Raw genomic sequence first — 16,391 nt, 5'->3', positions numbered from 1 at the left:
ACTCAAGTAATTAGTTTCCATTATATGAAACACTACAGATACTGTCCTGAAGTCAGTGTTGCGGCCAACAAATTTCTCATGCTGTTACATAACCTGCATGTGACAAATACATCCTGATTCAAATGACAAATCTTCAAACGTAGCAGATTGATAATAGGCTACATCAGTTTTGCTCTTGAAGTCAACAAAAAGGAAAATGCAGGTTACATTGAAAGCTATGCTGCTTAAAAAGATTTTAGCAGTATGGATTTTAGCACAGACACAGCTCTTGTTATGACAAAGCAGTCAAACACAGGGTCACCAAACTGCCGTATGGTTTTCATTTGTGCAATGATAATGCAGACATCTAAATGTGAGGTTCTTATAGCTGTAGAGAAAGCTCATCCTTCTGCTAAAGTCTTCAACCGAGGTGCTGCTATTTGATAGTTTCACCATCTTTCTGATCTCACTATATGACACCTACACTCACTGAGGCAGCTTATCCCTTTATTGGGGATTCACAGCAAAGTGAACTTCTCTTTGTACCACCACCATGAAATAAGATTTTTGGGACCTGTGCAGAGAATAGCGAGTTTTTTTTTTGTCTCAAACAGCTCACTATTATGATTGGCTGATACCTTACCCCCTGACTGCAGGGTCTGGTTTCAGAGGTGTTCTGTTGGAATAAAACTGTGTACATAAGAAATACCACAGCAAAAATAATAATATGCAGGATATCGATAACCAGGAAATGCCAATGAAGATTAAAGTCAAAATAAAAACATGATCTTGTATCTGCAAAAAGGCACAAAAGAAAGAAAGCAATCATTGCTCAAAAATAATAGTTCAAAAAACATATTTGAGGGCTCCTTTAAAGGTCCTTTAAAGTTGTCTTCCACCAACACTGCAGCCTGTGTAGCTTTAAACTGGAATTGCAACTGGATATCATCAAGACCAATTAACAACCTCCACTGAACAGGCAAGAATAAAGACAAGGCTCCCTCTAGTGATATACATCATACACTTTCGACAATTAAAAATTTGATCAAAACTGCAAACATTGCAACGATTGTCCATGTGAATAGGCTATGTGAAGCACTGCATTCAAATTGCAATGAAATATGCAAAGCCTAATTACAAATTATGGTCAATTCAGAAAGAAACAATGTGATTGCACTAAAGCAACGAAAATATCATAACCATAAAAAAATCACAGGCTATTTGATTGAATGAATCGTCAATGCATGATTTTTGCAAATTATTGTGTACATTTTTATTTGCTTATAATAGTCATTAATAAGAGTTTTGTACAAAATTAATATAAAGATACTTAACTATAATCAGGAAAGAGCACATACGTTAACAAGAAGTAGCTACCTAGACAAACTTGTTTGAAAACTTTCAGACAGTTTGCACCGATTAGAACGCGACAAAATTTAAACGGTCACTTTATAAGGAACTTTTCGCGCGCTATCAGTTTTGACAGCTTCGTTAATCATAATGTGAACGTTCTTCATTCACTGTGTTTTTATAAATGCGAGCGTTCAAATTTTTCCGCGTTCTATTAGAACGACAGATTTCAAAGTGCTCGAAGTGTTTACGAAAATGCGTCCTCACCTGAGAAGAAGGGAATCCCAATCCAAATCCGACAGAAAAACGTAAAATCTCTCTTCATTTCCAGATTTCCAGTCCTCCGGGGTTTTAGATATTCTAGCAAACCCGCGTGTTTTCTGGTGTAATTTAATAAAGCGAGCAGAAGCACCTCAGATTCAGGTGAAACCCAAAGAAGCGTCTCTGAAAGAGGATGTGCCACAGGACGACGGGAATGAAACGCTCTTTTCCTGTTGAAATGAGAATCCTGAAGTTCTGAATGGATTTACAATCATTTCCTTTTCCTCTGACTCACTCATCTGCTGCTTTTCGTTCACAAACGCCCGTGTCCTTCTCAGTGATAATACTATTACTCCCCCAGTCTGAAGTGTCACATAAAGTGTCTGGAGCCTGTGCTTTAAAGTTTAAACGCACAATGCATTTGCACACAGCACATATATCCATACATATGTCTCTATAGTAGACATATGTTTTGTGTTAATATCACTGACAGCATAAATGCCACTGCTAAGTCTTAAAATACAGTTGTTGTTTTTGTTTGTTTGTTTGTTTTTTGTGACACCAATTTATTGAGGGTGTCTAAATATAAATGGTTGGTCTAATGAGTATATCTGCAGTGATCTGAATAGGTAACATCTCAAATGTGAATTGCTCCTATATGCTCAGTTGTGATATAAAGACCTTTGTCAGACATCCAGACCATGATGACAAAGCTGTTATTATCATGATTAATGAGACATTGTCCAACATGACTTCACATCCTATCTGACTATTTAAACCTACTCAGATAATTTCCACTTTTCCCCAAGGCATCACACAGTGTCATTATGCATCGCCTGGATTGTTTTAAATGACTTTTTAAAACATTACAGCTTTTTTGAAATGTAAGGTACCATCTGAAACAATTACTAAATGAAGCAGCAGGCATGTGGTTAAACATAACCAGGGACGGGCAGCAATCAGACCTACAGCATGGACTAAAATTCCAGAAAGTGAGAAATGCAGTCAGTATTTGTGTATGCATATGGCAAGTCATTTTAACATTTAATCTGTAAAATGTACTATTTTCATACCACTAGTGCTTATTTTTAGACACTACAGTCTATTTTTAGATACTAGTATCTATAGTCCTTATTCATGTGCTACTTGTGCTTATTCTTTAGGTAGGCCAACTAGTACTTTTTTAATAAAGATTCTAGTACTCATTAGATAATGGTAATTATTTCAATAATGACTAGTATATAATTTTACTTCACTTGTAAAAAGGGATACTCGACCCCAAAATGAAAATTTTGTCATGAATCATTTACCCCCATGTCGTTCCAAACCCGTAAGAGCTTCGTTCGTCTTCAGAACACAAATTAGGTATTTGGAATGAAAATCGGGTGGCCTGTGACTGTCATATGCAGCATACGGTGATATGAAGAGACACAGAGGAGACTGTTGACAAAGGAATTGTTGTTTAAAGTTGTTATTTTTGTTTTCTCTGCTTACAAAAATTGTTCCCGTCACTTCATATAACCCAGATTGCACATCTGATGGCAGATGGAGCATTCTGACGATGACTTTCATACCTTTTATGGACCTTGACACTGTTATTTACTTGGCAGGCTATGGGACAGTCACAGGCCTCCCGGTTTTCATCCAAAATATCTTAAATTGTGTTCCGAAGATGAACGAAGCTCTTATGGGTTTGAAACAACATGGGGGTAAGTGATTAATGACAAAATTTTCATTTTGGGGTAGAGTATCACTTTAAGAAATATTTGAACAAGTACTTATTTTTTAATTATTAGTAACTTTTTAGACCAAAGATATCCTGAACTTAAGGTACTAGTACTTTGTAATAATACATTGAGTAATAGCTGAAAGATATTATGAGTAGGGCTATGTCATGGAGAGAAGGACTTTTATTTTGACATGCCTCGCATTCTCAGATGCAAAAAAAAAAAAAAAAAAAAAAAAAAATATATATATATACTCTGTGATTCTGTGTTTGTTTATATATATATATATATATTTTTTTTTTTTTTTTTGTAAGGAATTACAAATACCCTCCAAAAAGACAGTCTCCTGTGGTGGATGTCATAGCTATTATGGTTGTTTGGCTGGTGTGCATGAACTGGTTTCTGGATCCACTTAACTGCCGATAATCAAACAGGACATGTCCAAAAAAAACATAACAATAATTAATAAATAAATAAACATAAATAAATACCATATTAACCATGTATCTTTCCTTGTGTTTCCATGCTATCCAACTAGCAAGATAAACTAACATACAAATACAGTTACTTACAAACTGTCAATATATTGTACCATGTGAACTCGGATCCAAGAAGGCACCACGAGTTTGGATGTCGTCCATGTCGCTCCTCTTCGATTGTATTTTTATTTATTTTTGTACTTTCTTTTTCTCTCTCTTTTTACACACATATCGTCTGCACTAATCACTTATGACAAAGGAACACTTTTAGATATTAGACACCGCTTTCCTTAACCTGTTTCAGGACACTTTATCCTCCAACCCTTTGTGGCCATCTGAGATTCTCCGGAACGCCAAGATGAACAATGGCCACTTGAATAACCCACTGTGGCGACGGATCAAGAAACACAGTGGGAAACATGTTGGGATTCACAATAGACTAAGAAAAAAGAGCACACAGCCCTCCTCTGCCAAGCATTCTGCTTGCCAATGTCCAATCTCTGGAGAATAAGATGGACAATCTTAGAGCCAGGATAAGTTTCCAACGGGACATTAGGGACTGTAACATCCTTTGTTTGTCTGAAACACGGCTCATGACCTCGGTCCCAGACACTGCTGTAACGCCGTCTGATAACTTCTCTGTTTTACGGATGGACAGGACAGTAGAGGCCGATAAATCCAAAGGTGGTGGAGTGTGTTTCATGATCAACAAGAAATGGTGTGACCCCAGGAATATCTCCACTCTGTCGTGCTCCTGCTCGCCACATCTGGAACATTTATCCATTATTTGCCATCTGCCCCGGGAGATTTCATCGATCATCGTTACTGCTGTCTACATTCCACCACAGGCAGACACAAGCTTGGCTTTGTCTAAGCTTCACGGTGTGCTCAGCAGTTACATTAACAAACATCCTGATGCTGCTTCTAAAAGAGCAGGGGATTTTAACAAAGCCAACCTCAGGCAGGTTATGCCTAACTTTTATCAACATGTATACTGTCCAACCATAGGACTGAATACACTGGATCATTGCTACTCTCAGTTTAAGAATGCCTACAAAGCTTGCTCACTACCGGCTTCTGGCAAATCGGACCATGCCGCCATTTTCCTCACACCGGAATATAAACAAAGGCTCGTTCAAGAAACCCCGGTGTAAAGGGTGGTGACGCGCTGGTCCGCCCACTCTGAAGCCATGCTACAGGTGAGTCTTGATGATGTAGACTGGGACATGTTTCGGGCAAGTTCATCTGACTTCAGCGAGTTCACAGGTGTAGCATTAAGCTTTGCAAACACGCTAACCGAACAAGCCACGGATACAATAACTATAAGGACCTTCTCAAATCAGAAACCTTGGGTGGACAGAACAATCCGTGCTGCAGTAAACAAATGCACTGCTGCAGTAAACAAACGCACTGCTGCGTACAATGCTGGTCTCTTGTCTGGGAACATGAGCGAGTACAAAACATTGTGCTATGATCTCCGATGGGCAGTAAAAGCCGCCAAACACCGATAGAGGGAACGCGTAGAGTCGCATTTCCAGCTAAATGACTCCCGACGCATGTGGCAAGGACTAAGAACCATCTGTGCCTTTGGAAACAAATCCAAAGTGAGAGCAGACCCATCGCTGGCTGACGAGTCTGCCGATCAGCGCATCAGGAAGCAGCAGTCAGAGCAGCGATAATCATGTGATCGTCGTGTCAGAGGACGAGGTTCGGAGGGTTCTAAAGCGAGTGAACGTCAGGAAAGCAGCAGGTCCTGATGGGATTTCTGGCCATGTTCTGAGGTCCTGGGCTGATCAGCTCGCTGGTTTGTTTACCTCTATTTTTAATGAGTCCTTTGCTACCTTGGTGGTTCCCACCTCCTTTAAAAAATCTGTCATCATCCCTTTGCCTAAGAACAATAACCCCTCTTGCCTGAATGACTATCGTCCAGTTGCCCTCACGTCAACAGTCATGAAGGTCTTTGAGAAACTTATAAAAACAACATTTGCTCCTGATACTTTGGACCCTCTTCAGTTTGCCCCAACAGATCTACTGAACATGCCATCTCTCACGTCCTGCACTCTTTCCTAAAGCACATTGACAGCAGCAATGGGAACTATGTAAGGCTGCTATTCATCGACTATAGCCCAGCTTTCAATACTATAGTCCCCATCAAGCTAGCTTCCAAACTCATGGACCTCGGCCTGAATTCTTCACTCTGCAACTGGATTCTTGATTTCCTCACTGGCAGACCTCAAGTGGTGAAAGTAGGCCAGTTCACCTCCAACTCCATCACCCTGAACGTAAGAGCCCCAGAGGGCTGTGTCCTGATTCCCCTGCTCTACTCTCTCTACACACATGACTGTGTGTCTTCCCACAGCTCCACATCTATTATCAAATTTGCTGATGATACTGTGGTTCTGGGCCTCATTTCCAACAATAATGAAGCCGCATACTTGGATGAGGTAGAGAAACTCACATCATGGTGCCAGGACAATTGTCTCTCTATGAATGTGAGTGAAACTAAAGAGCTGATTGGACTTTAGGAAGAGACAGCAGTGGCCCTATACTCCTCTTATGATCAGCGGAACCCCTGTGGAGAGGATGAGCAGCTTCAAGTACCTTGGTGTAAACATCTCCGGGGACCTGACTTGGATTTCACACATCCAAACTCAGGTTAATAAAGCCAGGGAAAGACTGTACCATCTGCGACAGCTGAGGAAATTCAGGGTCTCACCAGCAATCCTGAAAACTTTCTATTCAGGGGCCATAGAAAGTGTATTGACTCAGTGTATCTCAGTGTGGTATGGGAACAGCTCCAGTCAGGACTGCAAAGCCCTGCAGAGAGTTGTGCGCTTATTTGAGCGTATCTCAGGGTCTGTTCTCCCCTCGCTGCAGGACATCTACCTCAAACGCTGCAAAAGCAGAGCTGTTAAAATCATTAAGGACTCTAACCACCCTGGTAAATGTCTTTTCATTTTACTGCCATCTGGTAAGCGCTTCCGTAGCCTGACGGGAAAAACTGAGAGATTTAGGAGGAGCTTCTTCCCCCAGGCTGTCAGGCTCCTAAACTCAAACTCAGTCTCTTAACTTCTACATGACTTCACTTAATTATCAGTAAGATACTTAATATACTGACATTGTCGCTAGCACACAGCATTTTCTATAATTTTTTTATATTTATTTACTTTTTTTACTACCTCTATTGCTGCTATGTAAATACCCTGTACAACCTGTTTGCACATTCTTCTCTTGTACATTCCTGCTCATCTTAATATATTATTAAGTCTATAGTATACTGTGCTGCACATTTTATTTTATAAGCATTTTATTTTATTTTATTTATTTTATCCTATTTTTTCCATATCATATTTATATATAATTTTCTTGCGTTTGTATTCTTTAATAATTGCACTGTCCATGGAGAGGACCTGACTTATGTTTCACTGCTGGTCATATGCTCTCCATATAACCATGTATGTGACAAGTAAAAATCTTGAATCTTGAATCATGAATCTTGGACAGTTGAAAGTAACTGATGTTTATGTAATGATCTGTTTGAAAGAAGATATCTCCAAATACATTCTCACTAGTTCCTTAGGATGTTGAAGATATCTCCGAATGAATAATTATTCTGTTTTCGATTCTGTCTATTAATTTCTGACTGGTAATTACTGCAATAATGACTAAAGTGTGACCAAAATTATTTATTAAACATTGTAATTGTTTTGTTATTGTAATTGTTAGCAGTGCACAGGTCACACCTGATCCCCCCCTTTTTACTTGTCTTTTTAATCATTATGACTCGTCAGAATGGCCACTGTAAAGTTTAATTAAAATAAAATATAAAATATAATATAAAACAAATCATACTAGTAACATTTGGAATAAGTTCTAGTACCTAATAAATGTGTACTAGTGTTTATTAGATTAGTATTAGTAGCTAATTAATAAGTACTAGTATCTATTTAATAGATACGTGTGTCCAATAGGTACACCTATCTAATAATAGGTACTAGTATCTAAAATAAGTACTAGTGTCCTAGTGAATAACTACTAATATATAAAAATACGTACTGATCACAACTGAAATAATACATACTTGTGAAAACTGAACAGCTGATATCTGAATTACAGATCCTCATAGAAGTCAAGGCACTGGAAAGATTAAGCAATATCAGCTAATGAATGAGTACTAGTACTTAATGGAATAGATTCTACTATCTAAAAAATAGGTACTAGTATGTTGCAAAGATTAAATGTTAAAATGGCTTGCCATTGTGTGCATGTGTGTTTTCCCAGGCATGCTTCATGTTTGATTTGGCTCTTGAAGCATTCATTAGTATGAATGTTATGAAGGGGTGGGGGATTCTCAAGTCATATTGTTACCTGGCACGTGTACAAACACTACGCCACTTGCTAATGAACTGACTGAAGTTTTAACCATAAAAATTTTTTGCCATAAAATAAATAATCAAATGAAAGCATTCATGTCTGGCAGCTAGGTGTCTTGATTTGCTGAATTGGTCAAGTCTAATGCCAGTAATTATACTTATATGAAAAATGTCATATTATAACTGTTGTATTCCATTATTGATAATCCCATCAGCAGAACATTCATCCATGCATGACTCTAGAGGGATGGTTCTTGCAGTTTAAGTGTTGTAAAATGCTTTAGATTGGAAAAAATGTGAAATAGCACATTAATAAGACTTAATTTGTACTGGAATTGTGTTGCAATTAGTAGTTATGACTCATTGGTTTTAACAGCGGTTGTTAGCTGGCGGGTTGCAATCCAAAAATAGATGGCAGGTCTGTTATGATTGTCTCAGTGGCAGCAGGGAAGAAGTAAGTTAGCAAAAACAACATGCTTTTCAACTCTTTGTTATTGACATTGAAATCTGGGTGTCCAATTAAACTCTACAGTGTTTTGGCATGAATCCATCTGTCACTGCGTAGAAGCTAGACAAATAAGACAAACGCTAATGTTGAGCAGGCTGCTTAAAAACAATGAACAAGACGTATATAAAGTACATGAAATAATGATGCAGACTAAATTAAATATAGGTTACAAGTTTGGTATAGTGTTGGATTGGTACTTGATGTCCAATGAAAATCTGTATGCTGAAGCACAACCAGTTGACTGAACCACTGACTTTATCTATCTTTATCTGTTTATATAAATAGGGAAGACTGTTCATTTGGAAGTATGTGACCCTGAGACTGTAATAAATAAATAAACATTCATTATATATAATAACAGTAGCAGTGCAATAACTGAAAGCCTCACCATTATTATTGTATACTAGTAGTAGTTTGTACAGTTTAAAGTTGCAAACTGAATTATAAAAAATACTGTCATATTGTTATTATTATTATTATTATTATTATTATTATTATTATTATTATTATTGACCTTTTCCGGTACACAGCATGAAAGGCCCAGCACTTCCTTTTGCCGTGTTCTCTAGAGTCCAGCTCAAGGATTAGACCTTGAAATGCCATGATTTCTTCTTCCACATCCTGGGGTCAGGAAACACATTACTCCGCTCTCCCGCTCATCAAAAGGAAAGGAGACCATGTCACTCACCACCAGGAATTAACAACACTGCCAAGAACAAGATACAACAAAATTAATGGCTTGCGTACATTTGCAAACTTTGCAACAATTATGAGCTCTATGTTCAGACGTAGTGTTTTAGAAAACAAGTTGGATGAACTGTAGAGCTTCAATTCAAACTAATTATTTTAATGCCAAATGTTTTCCTTGCACTTTTCTTCTTTTGTGAGACACCATTTCTGGACCAATGAAAATTAAACTTTCAGTAACCCATAATAATGTTATGAAAATAGAGGCTGTATTTGAACCTAAGCCATTAGTATGTTAAATATTGCAACATTTATCCTGGTTGAAAAGATTTAACTTGCTATTTTTATTATACACTCATATTTTCAGCATGTCAATGAAAACATTAGGACAAACATGTCCAACTTTAGAAATGAAGGCTGAAGTGGCAGCCCTGTGTCAAACACACTGGAATGTTAATAGGCTGTTTAAATCATGGCTGTTCTGTGTGTTTAAAGGCAACCTGACCCTGTGGAGGAGGGCTGAGCATCGACTCCTATTTCCAACAGCCAAAACACTTCCAAACCCCAGTCCCAAGGTGGCAATAATGTAGTTTGAGGGCACCCGGACTCTTATTCTGTTTGTGTGACCCCTTGCAGGAGACAGGAGGAAAGAGGATGTTGATTCACTTGCCTGGTCCGACAGATAATGGCAGCCCCATCCTTGCTGTCTTCAGTATCCGGGATGCCACGCCAGGTGGACTCCCCCTGGAAAGTCGGACTTTATAAACAGCATTTTGTTTACCCTTTAAATTTAAATATGAGATGTAATTAATCATATGCTGTGTTGTGCTATAAACATTTTATATGCTGTGTAAGTCATATGCATTCATCTTAAAGTACATTATCACACATATAACAGAACAGGGTGCTTGTTTTTGTCCATTTAAGAGGAAGGAAGAGCTAGACATAAATCAAAACTAAACATCTTCCTGACCTGACACAATGATGGACAGAATGAACCAATGCACGATCACATTTATTGACTACAGAGAAAACAAAACACTGACTACTGATGTTGCAGGAATTAGAGGCAAGCTCAGTTTTTCAATGATGAATGTGAAAACAACTAGACAACCCACTGAAAAGAAGTATTTTAATTAATTTCCAAGTGAAATCTACAATTACTTTACATATCTATAAAGGCAATGAAGATAAGAATATTGTGCAATATACATAACAAAGAATGCTGTTGTAATTTTTTCAAAATCACATTAAAAAAAGTTTAGCTGAGGGTAACATGGCAATGTCGTTACTGTCCTAAATTAACATTGATTATCCTTGTAAAATCAGATCTCTGTGATCACATCTGGTACAAAAATCTATTAAACATTTTATGTGGTCCCTTTGGTCTGTTTGATGAAAAATAAACAAAATAAATTCACCTCATAATTGATTAGCGTCATGAGAGCTGCACAGCTCTAATGCATCAAAAGTGATGGCAAATGTTAAATATCAAAAACCTCTAAAAATCATGGGCTCATTATAGCCTGCACACTCTTGAACATAGTTCAAGTTCCTAGAGTCTCAACAGGCTTTGTTTTACATCTCTGATGGACACTCAAAGGGGAAGTGGAGGATGCGGATTGCTTGGGCTTTCTGACCGCGTTCACTGAGGCACGTGCTGAAAAAGGGGAACGCTTTTCCTCTTGGCCCATTGGAGAAGGAACACAGCAACACCATGTTATCTGCATTATAGAAAGACACTTTCCTTTCCTCAAAATCCAGGAAAACCCCAATCCTGCTAGGTGGGGTCATCACAGTCAGTGGTATCCAGGGCTGCGTGCCGGCCGAGTACTGGCTGCCATTGCGCAGCCGGAGGGTCCAGTACCCATTCTCAGGGCACAGCTTGACTCTGACCTGACGATTCACTGATTCCAGAGCAACACCCAGGTCCCATTTAGGATTGTTACTTACATCCACCTCCCAGTAATGCCTGCCTGACTGGAAGCCTTCTGTTGCAAGAATGTTGACACACTGAAGGAAGCGTTTGGCATCACACGTGTACTTGGTCATTTTGTCACTCTCAATGACTTGGGTTTTGTTCCTGGAAAGTTGTAGACTGGGATGAGCTGTGTCTTCATCAAATATCAGTGGTGCTGGGCCTGGGAATAAAAGACAAACTATCACAAACTACATTGACTAGAATCGATGGAAGGCTGTTTCCATGATAGTCAGATCTGTCAATGGCTCTTGACTGCCTACATTATTCTGTTTGTGTGAGAAATCAATGTGTGACAGCAATTTAGTTTAGTTTAGAGCCCAATCTTTTTAATGAACTGGTCAAAAGAACTCACAAATCAGTCTTGAACTGATTTATTGTGTTTTAAATCTGTCTGACCACTCACTCATTGAATTGACTGTAGGGGTTCTTCACCTTTTCATTGAACCACAAGTCACAAGTTATCATGCCCAACTTGATGAACTCCAACGTTTTTATGCACGAAATAACTGAAGATGGAATGTCTTTTTTAATAGCCAATAACCTTTCATTTTTGTGATATGTCTTTAAAGCTAACAGATATTGACTAAAAGCCTCAAATCCAACTTTAATGAAATGTACCAGTGGAACTGGTATACAGATATGTGTGTTGTGAAGATATGTTCTAGACGGTATGAAACACAACAGTTACAGTGTTTTTATACTGATGTGGAAGTTTTAAAACTCTGACGGACAGGGTCACATGGAAGTGAAATACAATGAATCAGTAGAACAGAAGACTGCAGTTTTTCACCATTTCCTGATAAGGGTGTAACGCTACATTTTTATGTAAACGAAAATTTGTCTGCTAAAACTGACATCCGCATCATGGTCTAACATGAGCCCACTGTGCCATTCGACAAATCACCGAATCCTTTGCTGCCCCAAGGAGGGCTATACATACAGGCAGAGAACTGTCACTATAGCCAATAACACCATCTGTTACAGTGGAAAATGAATACCTTGAGCTATTTCTCTACTTCAATACCTCCTATATTGACTTTATTTAGTGACTATATTGGGTTTTTTTTAAAACAAATATTACAAATACAAATATTAAATATCATATAGTGACCCCTAATAAAATATATGGTGTGTAGTGGATGAAGTATCAAGGCAAAGTGTAACGGCCAAATTACCGGGATTCAAATGTTGAAACATTTTTCGCCACATAGTGTATTGAAGAGGAGCAATGTGTTTGCTTCTGAGAGTATTCATGTTGATATTCAGCTCTTGCAGAGGCGATCTGGAATCATGGAGACGTTAAGGTTTTAATAATAAAGATATTAAGTACAAATTATCATTTTTATCATATATAACTAACACACTTAGTTTAGCATTTTTTATTATCAAATAGTGGAATAAAATAGTTAAATAGTTCCAGTAGTCTGTACTATGGTACCGAAACTGGTACCAAGAACTGTGAAATTTTACTGGTACAGACTACAGTTAAAGAGTCGTACAAGGAACATTATTAGAGTGGTAAATAATAATAATAAGAATAGCTTTTTAATTGCTACTCACTTGGAATTCAATTCTGGAAGCTGTGGAGGAAGGAAATGGAATAGAACAGGTTATTTCACTGACTCAACCACAGAAGCTAGGAGACACAGCAAAAGCAAACTGATAATTAACATCACATGCTCAAATCACTCTAGAATTGATTTTTCTTCAGGTCTGCTGTTGTGTGAAATATATATGAGGCTCTGGCTGTAGCTACACTTCACTAATAACTCATTCTGACAACCAGCACTTTAGGTTCTTGTGTAAATATGACATTAATATTCCAAATATTAGTTATATGACAAATGGATATGCAGCAGAAGCAATACAAACAGTCATTATAATCACCTCTACGAGCACAGATTGGTCTGTGCTGCTGGCAGTCTGTCGTAGCATGTTGATGTTCTGCTCCATGTCTCTGATGGCCACCTGTAGGGCCTCCAGATGTCGCTCCAGCCTCTGCAGCATTTCCTCTTGCTCCCTCTTCAACTGCTCCAACATGGCTTCCTCCTCCACCCGCAGGAAGTGATGCAGAGCTTGGAAGTCGCTGTGCACTCGCCCCTGCAGCTCAGCCCCCATTTTCTGAGGATAGGAAAGGGAGAGTTGTGTGATTCTGTTTTGCAGGAAGTGTCACATTGTGATCTTTCTCTTTTAAAGGCAGACCCACTTTGATTTTCTCCATCTTGTCTTTGTCTTCCCGGATCATAGTGACATAGGCCTCTTTCATGGAGACCTGCGATTCTAGACAGTCCTTTATTTGCTTCTAGAAAAGAGCAAATGGTAAACACAGACAAAGTATTAAAGAAAATCAAAACAGTATTTTCATGATTGACTCAGTTTTAATCAGCACAGTCCATTTTCTGACAAATAGGCAGTAATTTCCAAAACCACATTTTTCTTTTTCTTTAATTTTTTTTAACTGGATTCATGCAAATTCCAAGAGCCAGTATTAACAGTGTCAACAATAAAAACTTTTTTTTTTTTTTTAAATAAAACAGAATAAAAAGGTGTTGAGGTGGGGCTGCCCTTCCACAGGAGGAAAACTTGTTAGAGCATCTAAAAATTGAATGTTCAAGAATTTACCTTTTATCTGTAGAGCAGTAAGTATAATTAAAAAATAAGTGGGTAGCCTGAAAAACAAAAACTAATAATCAGAAACACTTCTATATGGTTCATTGAAGTGAACCGTTTAAAATGCCTGGTCTTTTCTGTTTGTTTTTTGCAACTTCAATTATAATCCAATTATGATTCATTGTGAAGTACTGAATCATATCATACATGTATAATATTATGAGGTAATAAGTGATACCAAGACTTGTTTATGTGAGATAAAGTTGGAGCAAAATCAAGTGAACAAAACATGAGCAGGTCAACCTATCATATTTTTAACTGAATTTTACTTTTCATAAAAACCACTTTAGGAATATTTTTGTTGTTTTGTTTTCTTGTACATTAATGTTTTTTTTTTGTATTTAATAATAAGTGTTTGTTGCAAAGCTGTAGTTTTCTTTTAATTCAAGGGTTATTTTTAAGATGCTGTGATATAACAATTCCCCTTATTTCCTAATATTTAAGTATTATAAAGTATATCTGAGTATGAATGTTTTTTCCCTGTAACTCAGTGAGCGTCATTTTCAAAATATGTTTTTTTCTTTATTGTTAGTTAGCACATGACTGATATACAGCCTAATAATCACTGTAACGATTAGTATATTCTACACTAAAGAGCTAATCGCTAAGAACTAATCGAATCTTGACCGGACAGAAAGGTCAAATTTCCACTATTTTCTGTGTAAAACATTCAGTTTAAAATGTCTGAAATGCTTTATTATGAAATGGCATATTACAAATAAACACAATTATAGTAAGGCTTTGAAAATAAAACGAGGACCAGTCTCAGAATATACAAAATCCATTTATGGTGTTTTGGAAATTCTTTAGTCACATGACTAAGGCTTGTGATTTTTGAAACGAAAAATCATGAGGCTTTACAGACCTTTATAACGGGAAAAAGGAGGAAGGATATTTTCAAGAAACATTTAATGAAAAACAGAACTTGTCATTTAATGCTGACACTGCTCGTATATGTTCTCTTCTTTACTTCTCCTGATGCAGGGCAAGATAAACAACTTGGAACTGAAAGACTCTTGCTGCTCGTGAGATACTTGGTTTAAAACAAGATGCTAAGCTACAGATTTGCCTTTTCCTGACTGTTAAAAGACAACTCACCTCCAGATACTTGACAGATGCGGATGTGGAGCTGGCCCTGACCTTCTCCACAAGACCAGCTACTAAGTAGTTGGTCTGGAAGCATTTGTTGGGAAACTCTTGTCTGCACTGAGGGCAGGTAACAGGACCCCTAATCGTCTTCCAGTATGACACGATGCATCTCCTGCAGAAGTGATGCATGCAGCCCAGCATCACAGGGTCTTTGAAGAGCTCAAAGCAGATGGCACATGTCAGATCTTCTCTGAGATTCATCTTGCTCTTGCTGGTCGCCATATGTAGCAGATTTACTGTCTGTTTCACTTCCACTTCTGGCACAGTTCATGAAATAACGAAAATGAAAATTGATCACCTGCTCTCGTTTATACTAGTCAGTACTATGATCTTAAGTGGCCTAAAGTTAAGACCGGTTTGCATATAAAAAAAATAAGATGCTGGTGCCTATTACTAAAAAGTACAATGGTAACCATAATTTGTCAACATAGTTCATTTCTTATTTTTGCTAATGGGATCTATATGGTAAAGTGATGGGTTCAGATCCTAAATAGCATGTGAATTCTGATATATACACCATGGTTCTATCATATTCATAAACTATGTCATATTGTACTTTTAAGACACCAAAGCATCGTACTAAGGCAAGTCTTATTCATGACACACATCTGAAAACGAAGCCATGTCCAATAGCAAATGGTTATTGTTTGACGACAGTCAACAGTTTTACTGTAGTAACTTACGTATTTAGGCAGGAAATATAAAGTTGTTATTGTGATTCTTTGTTGTTGTTGTTGTTCTATTCTGTGCTTCCGAAACAAAACAATGCATTTATTAGCCAAATCGTCTAATTTTAGCCTCCTTTCACAACCACATTTACTCTAAACGTAAACTTTTTCATTGTATAAGATCTATCTATTTTATTAAAGCAAATGCACAAATATACCACTATGTTACTGTTAAAGTGTCAGAATTTGTAGCTACGCTCGCGAAGAGCAGTGTAAACATTAGCCTGCTGTGAGTTAGCTACACGGCTAAACACAACAACACGAGTGACGCACAAAATAATAAAAAAGCATCGATTAAACATATGTCCTGTTATTTAATAAATACACACTATAACTTACCCTTTCTGTTTCGGTTTGGATTTCCTACGAGTGCCGGAGACTGGGGAATTCTTTCACTCTGTATTCCTGCCAGGTTACACTAAGTTCTTCAGTGTGTGAAGAACAACGGTTTGCTTGACTTAAACTTTCATTTTGACTGAATCAGCACAATGCGTTCCTT

At 37.7% G+C, this 16,391-nt stretch overlaps 2 protein-coding genes across 5 annotated transcripts in view; both read right to left on the bottom strand.

Annotated features, from left to right (window-relative positions):
* Nucleotides 1-1,944, bottom strand: part of LOC109102888 (vascular endothelial growth factor receptor 3-like) — a 53,853-nt gene extending 51,909 nt beyond the window's left edge. For both annotated transcript variants that reach the window (XM_042769698.1, XM_042769699.1), the window contains exon 1: nt 1,597-1,944. In XM_042769698.1, the coding sequence (XP_042625632.1) occupies nt 1,597-1,654 (58 nt within the window). In that variant the 5' untranslated portion in view covers nt 1,655-1,944. The remainder of the gene's footprint in view (nt 1-1,596) is intronic.
* Nucleotides 1,945-10,479: 8,535 nt separating this feature from the next.
* On the bottom strand, nt 10,480-16,391 carry LOC109102526 (nuclear factor 7, ovary-like). 3 transcript variants are annotated; one of them, XM_019115899.2, is made up of 8 exons: nt 16,232-16,391; nt 15,848-15,913; nt 15,114-15,421; nt 13,552-13,647; nt 13,233-13,466; nt 12,906-12,925; nt 12,521-12,627; nt 10,480-11,505 (listed from the first exon to the last, which is right to left on the bottom strand). In XM_019115899.2, the coding sequence occupies exons 3-8, from the start codon at nt 15,384-15,386 to the stop codon at nt 10,943-10,945; spliced, it is 1,293 nt and encodes a 430-aa protein (XP_018971444.1). In that variant the 5' UTR covers nt 15,387-15,421; nt 15,848-15,913; nt 16,232-16,391; the 3' UTR covers nt 10,480-10,942. The 3 variants fall into 3 exon arrangements, with proteins under 3 accessions (XP_018971444.1, XP_018971443.1, XP_018971442.1); XM_019115898.2 differs by having other exon boundaries at nt 15,848-15,908; nt 16,232-16,390; XM_019115897.2 differs by lacking the exon at nt 15,848-15,913 and having other exon boundaries at nt 16,232-16,388.

This window comes from Cyprinus carpio, chromosome A14, assembly GCF_018340385.1.
Source record: "Cyprinus carpio isolate SPL01 chromosome A14, ASM1834038v1, whole genome shotgun sequence".
NCBI classification, from domain to species: domain Eukaryota; kingdom Metazoa; phylum Chordata; class Actinopteri; order Cypriniformes; family Cyprinidae; genus Cyprinus; species Cyprinus carpio.
The sequence above is the reverse complement of the archived record's forward strand: the minus strand, read 5'-3'. Positions and strand labels throughout refer to the sequence as shown.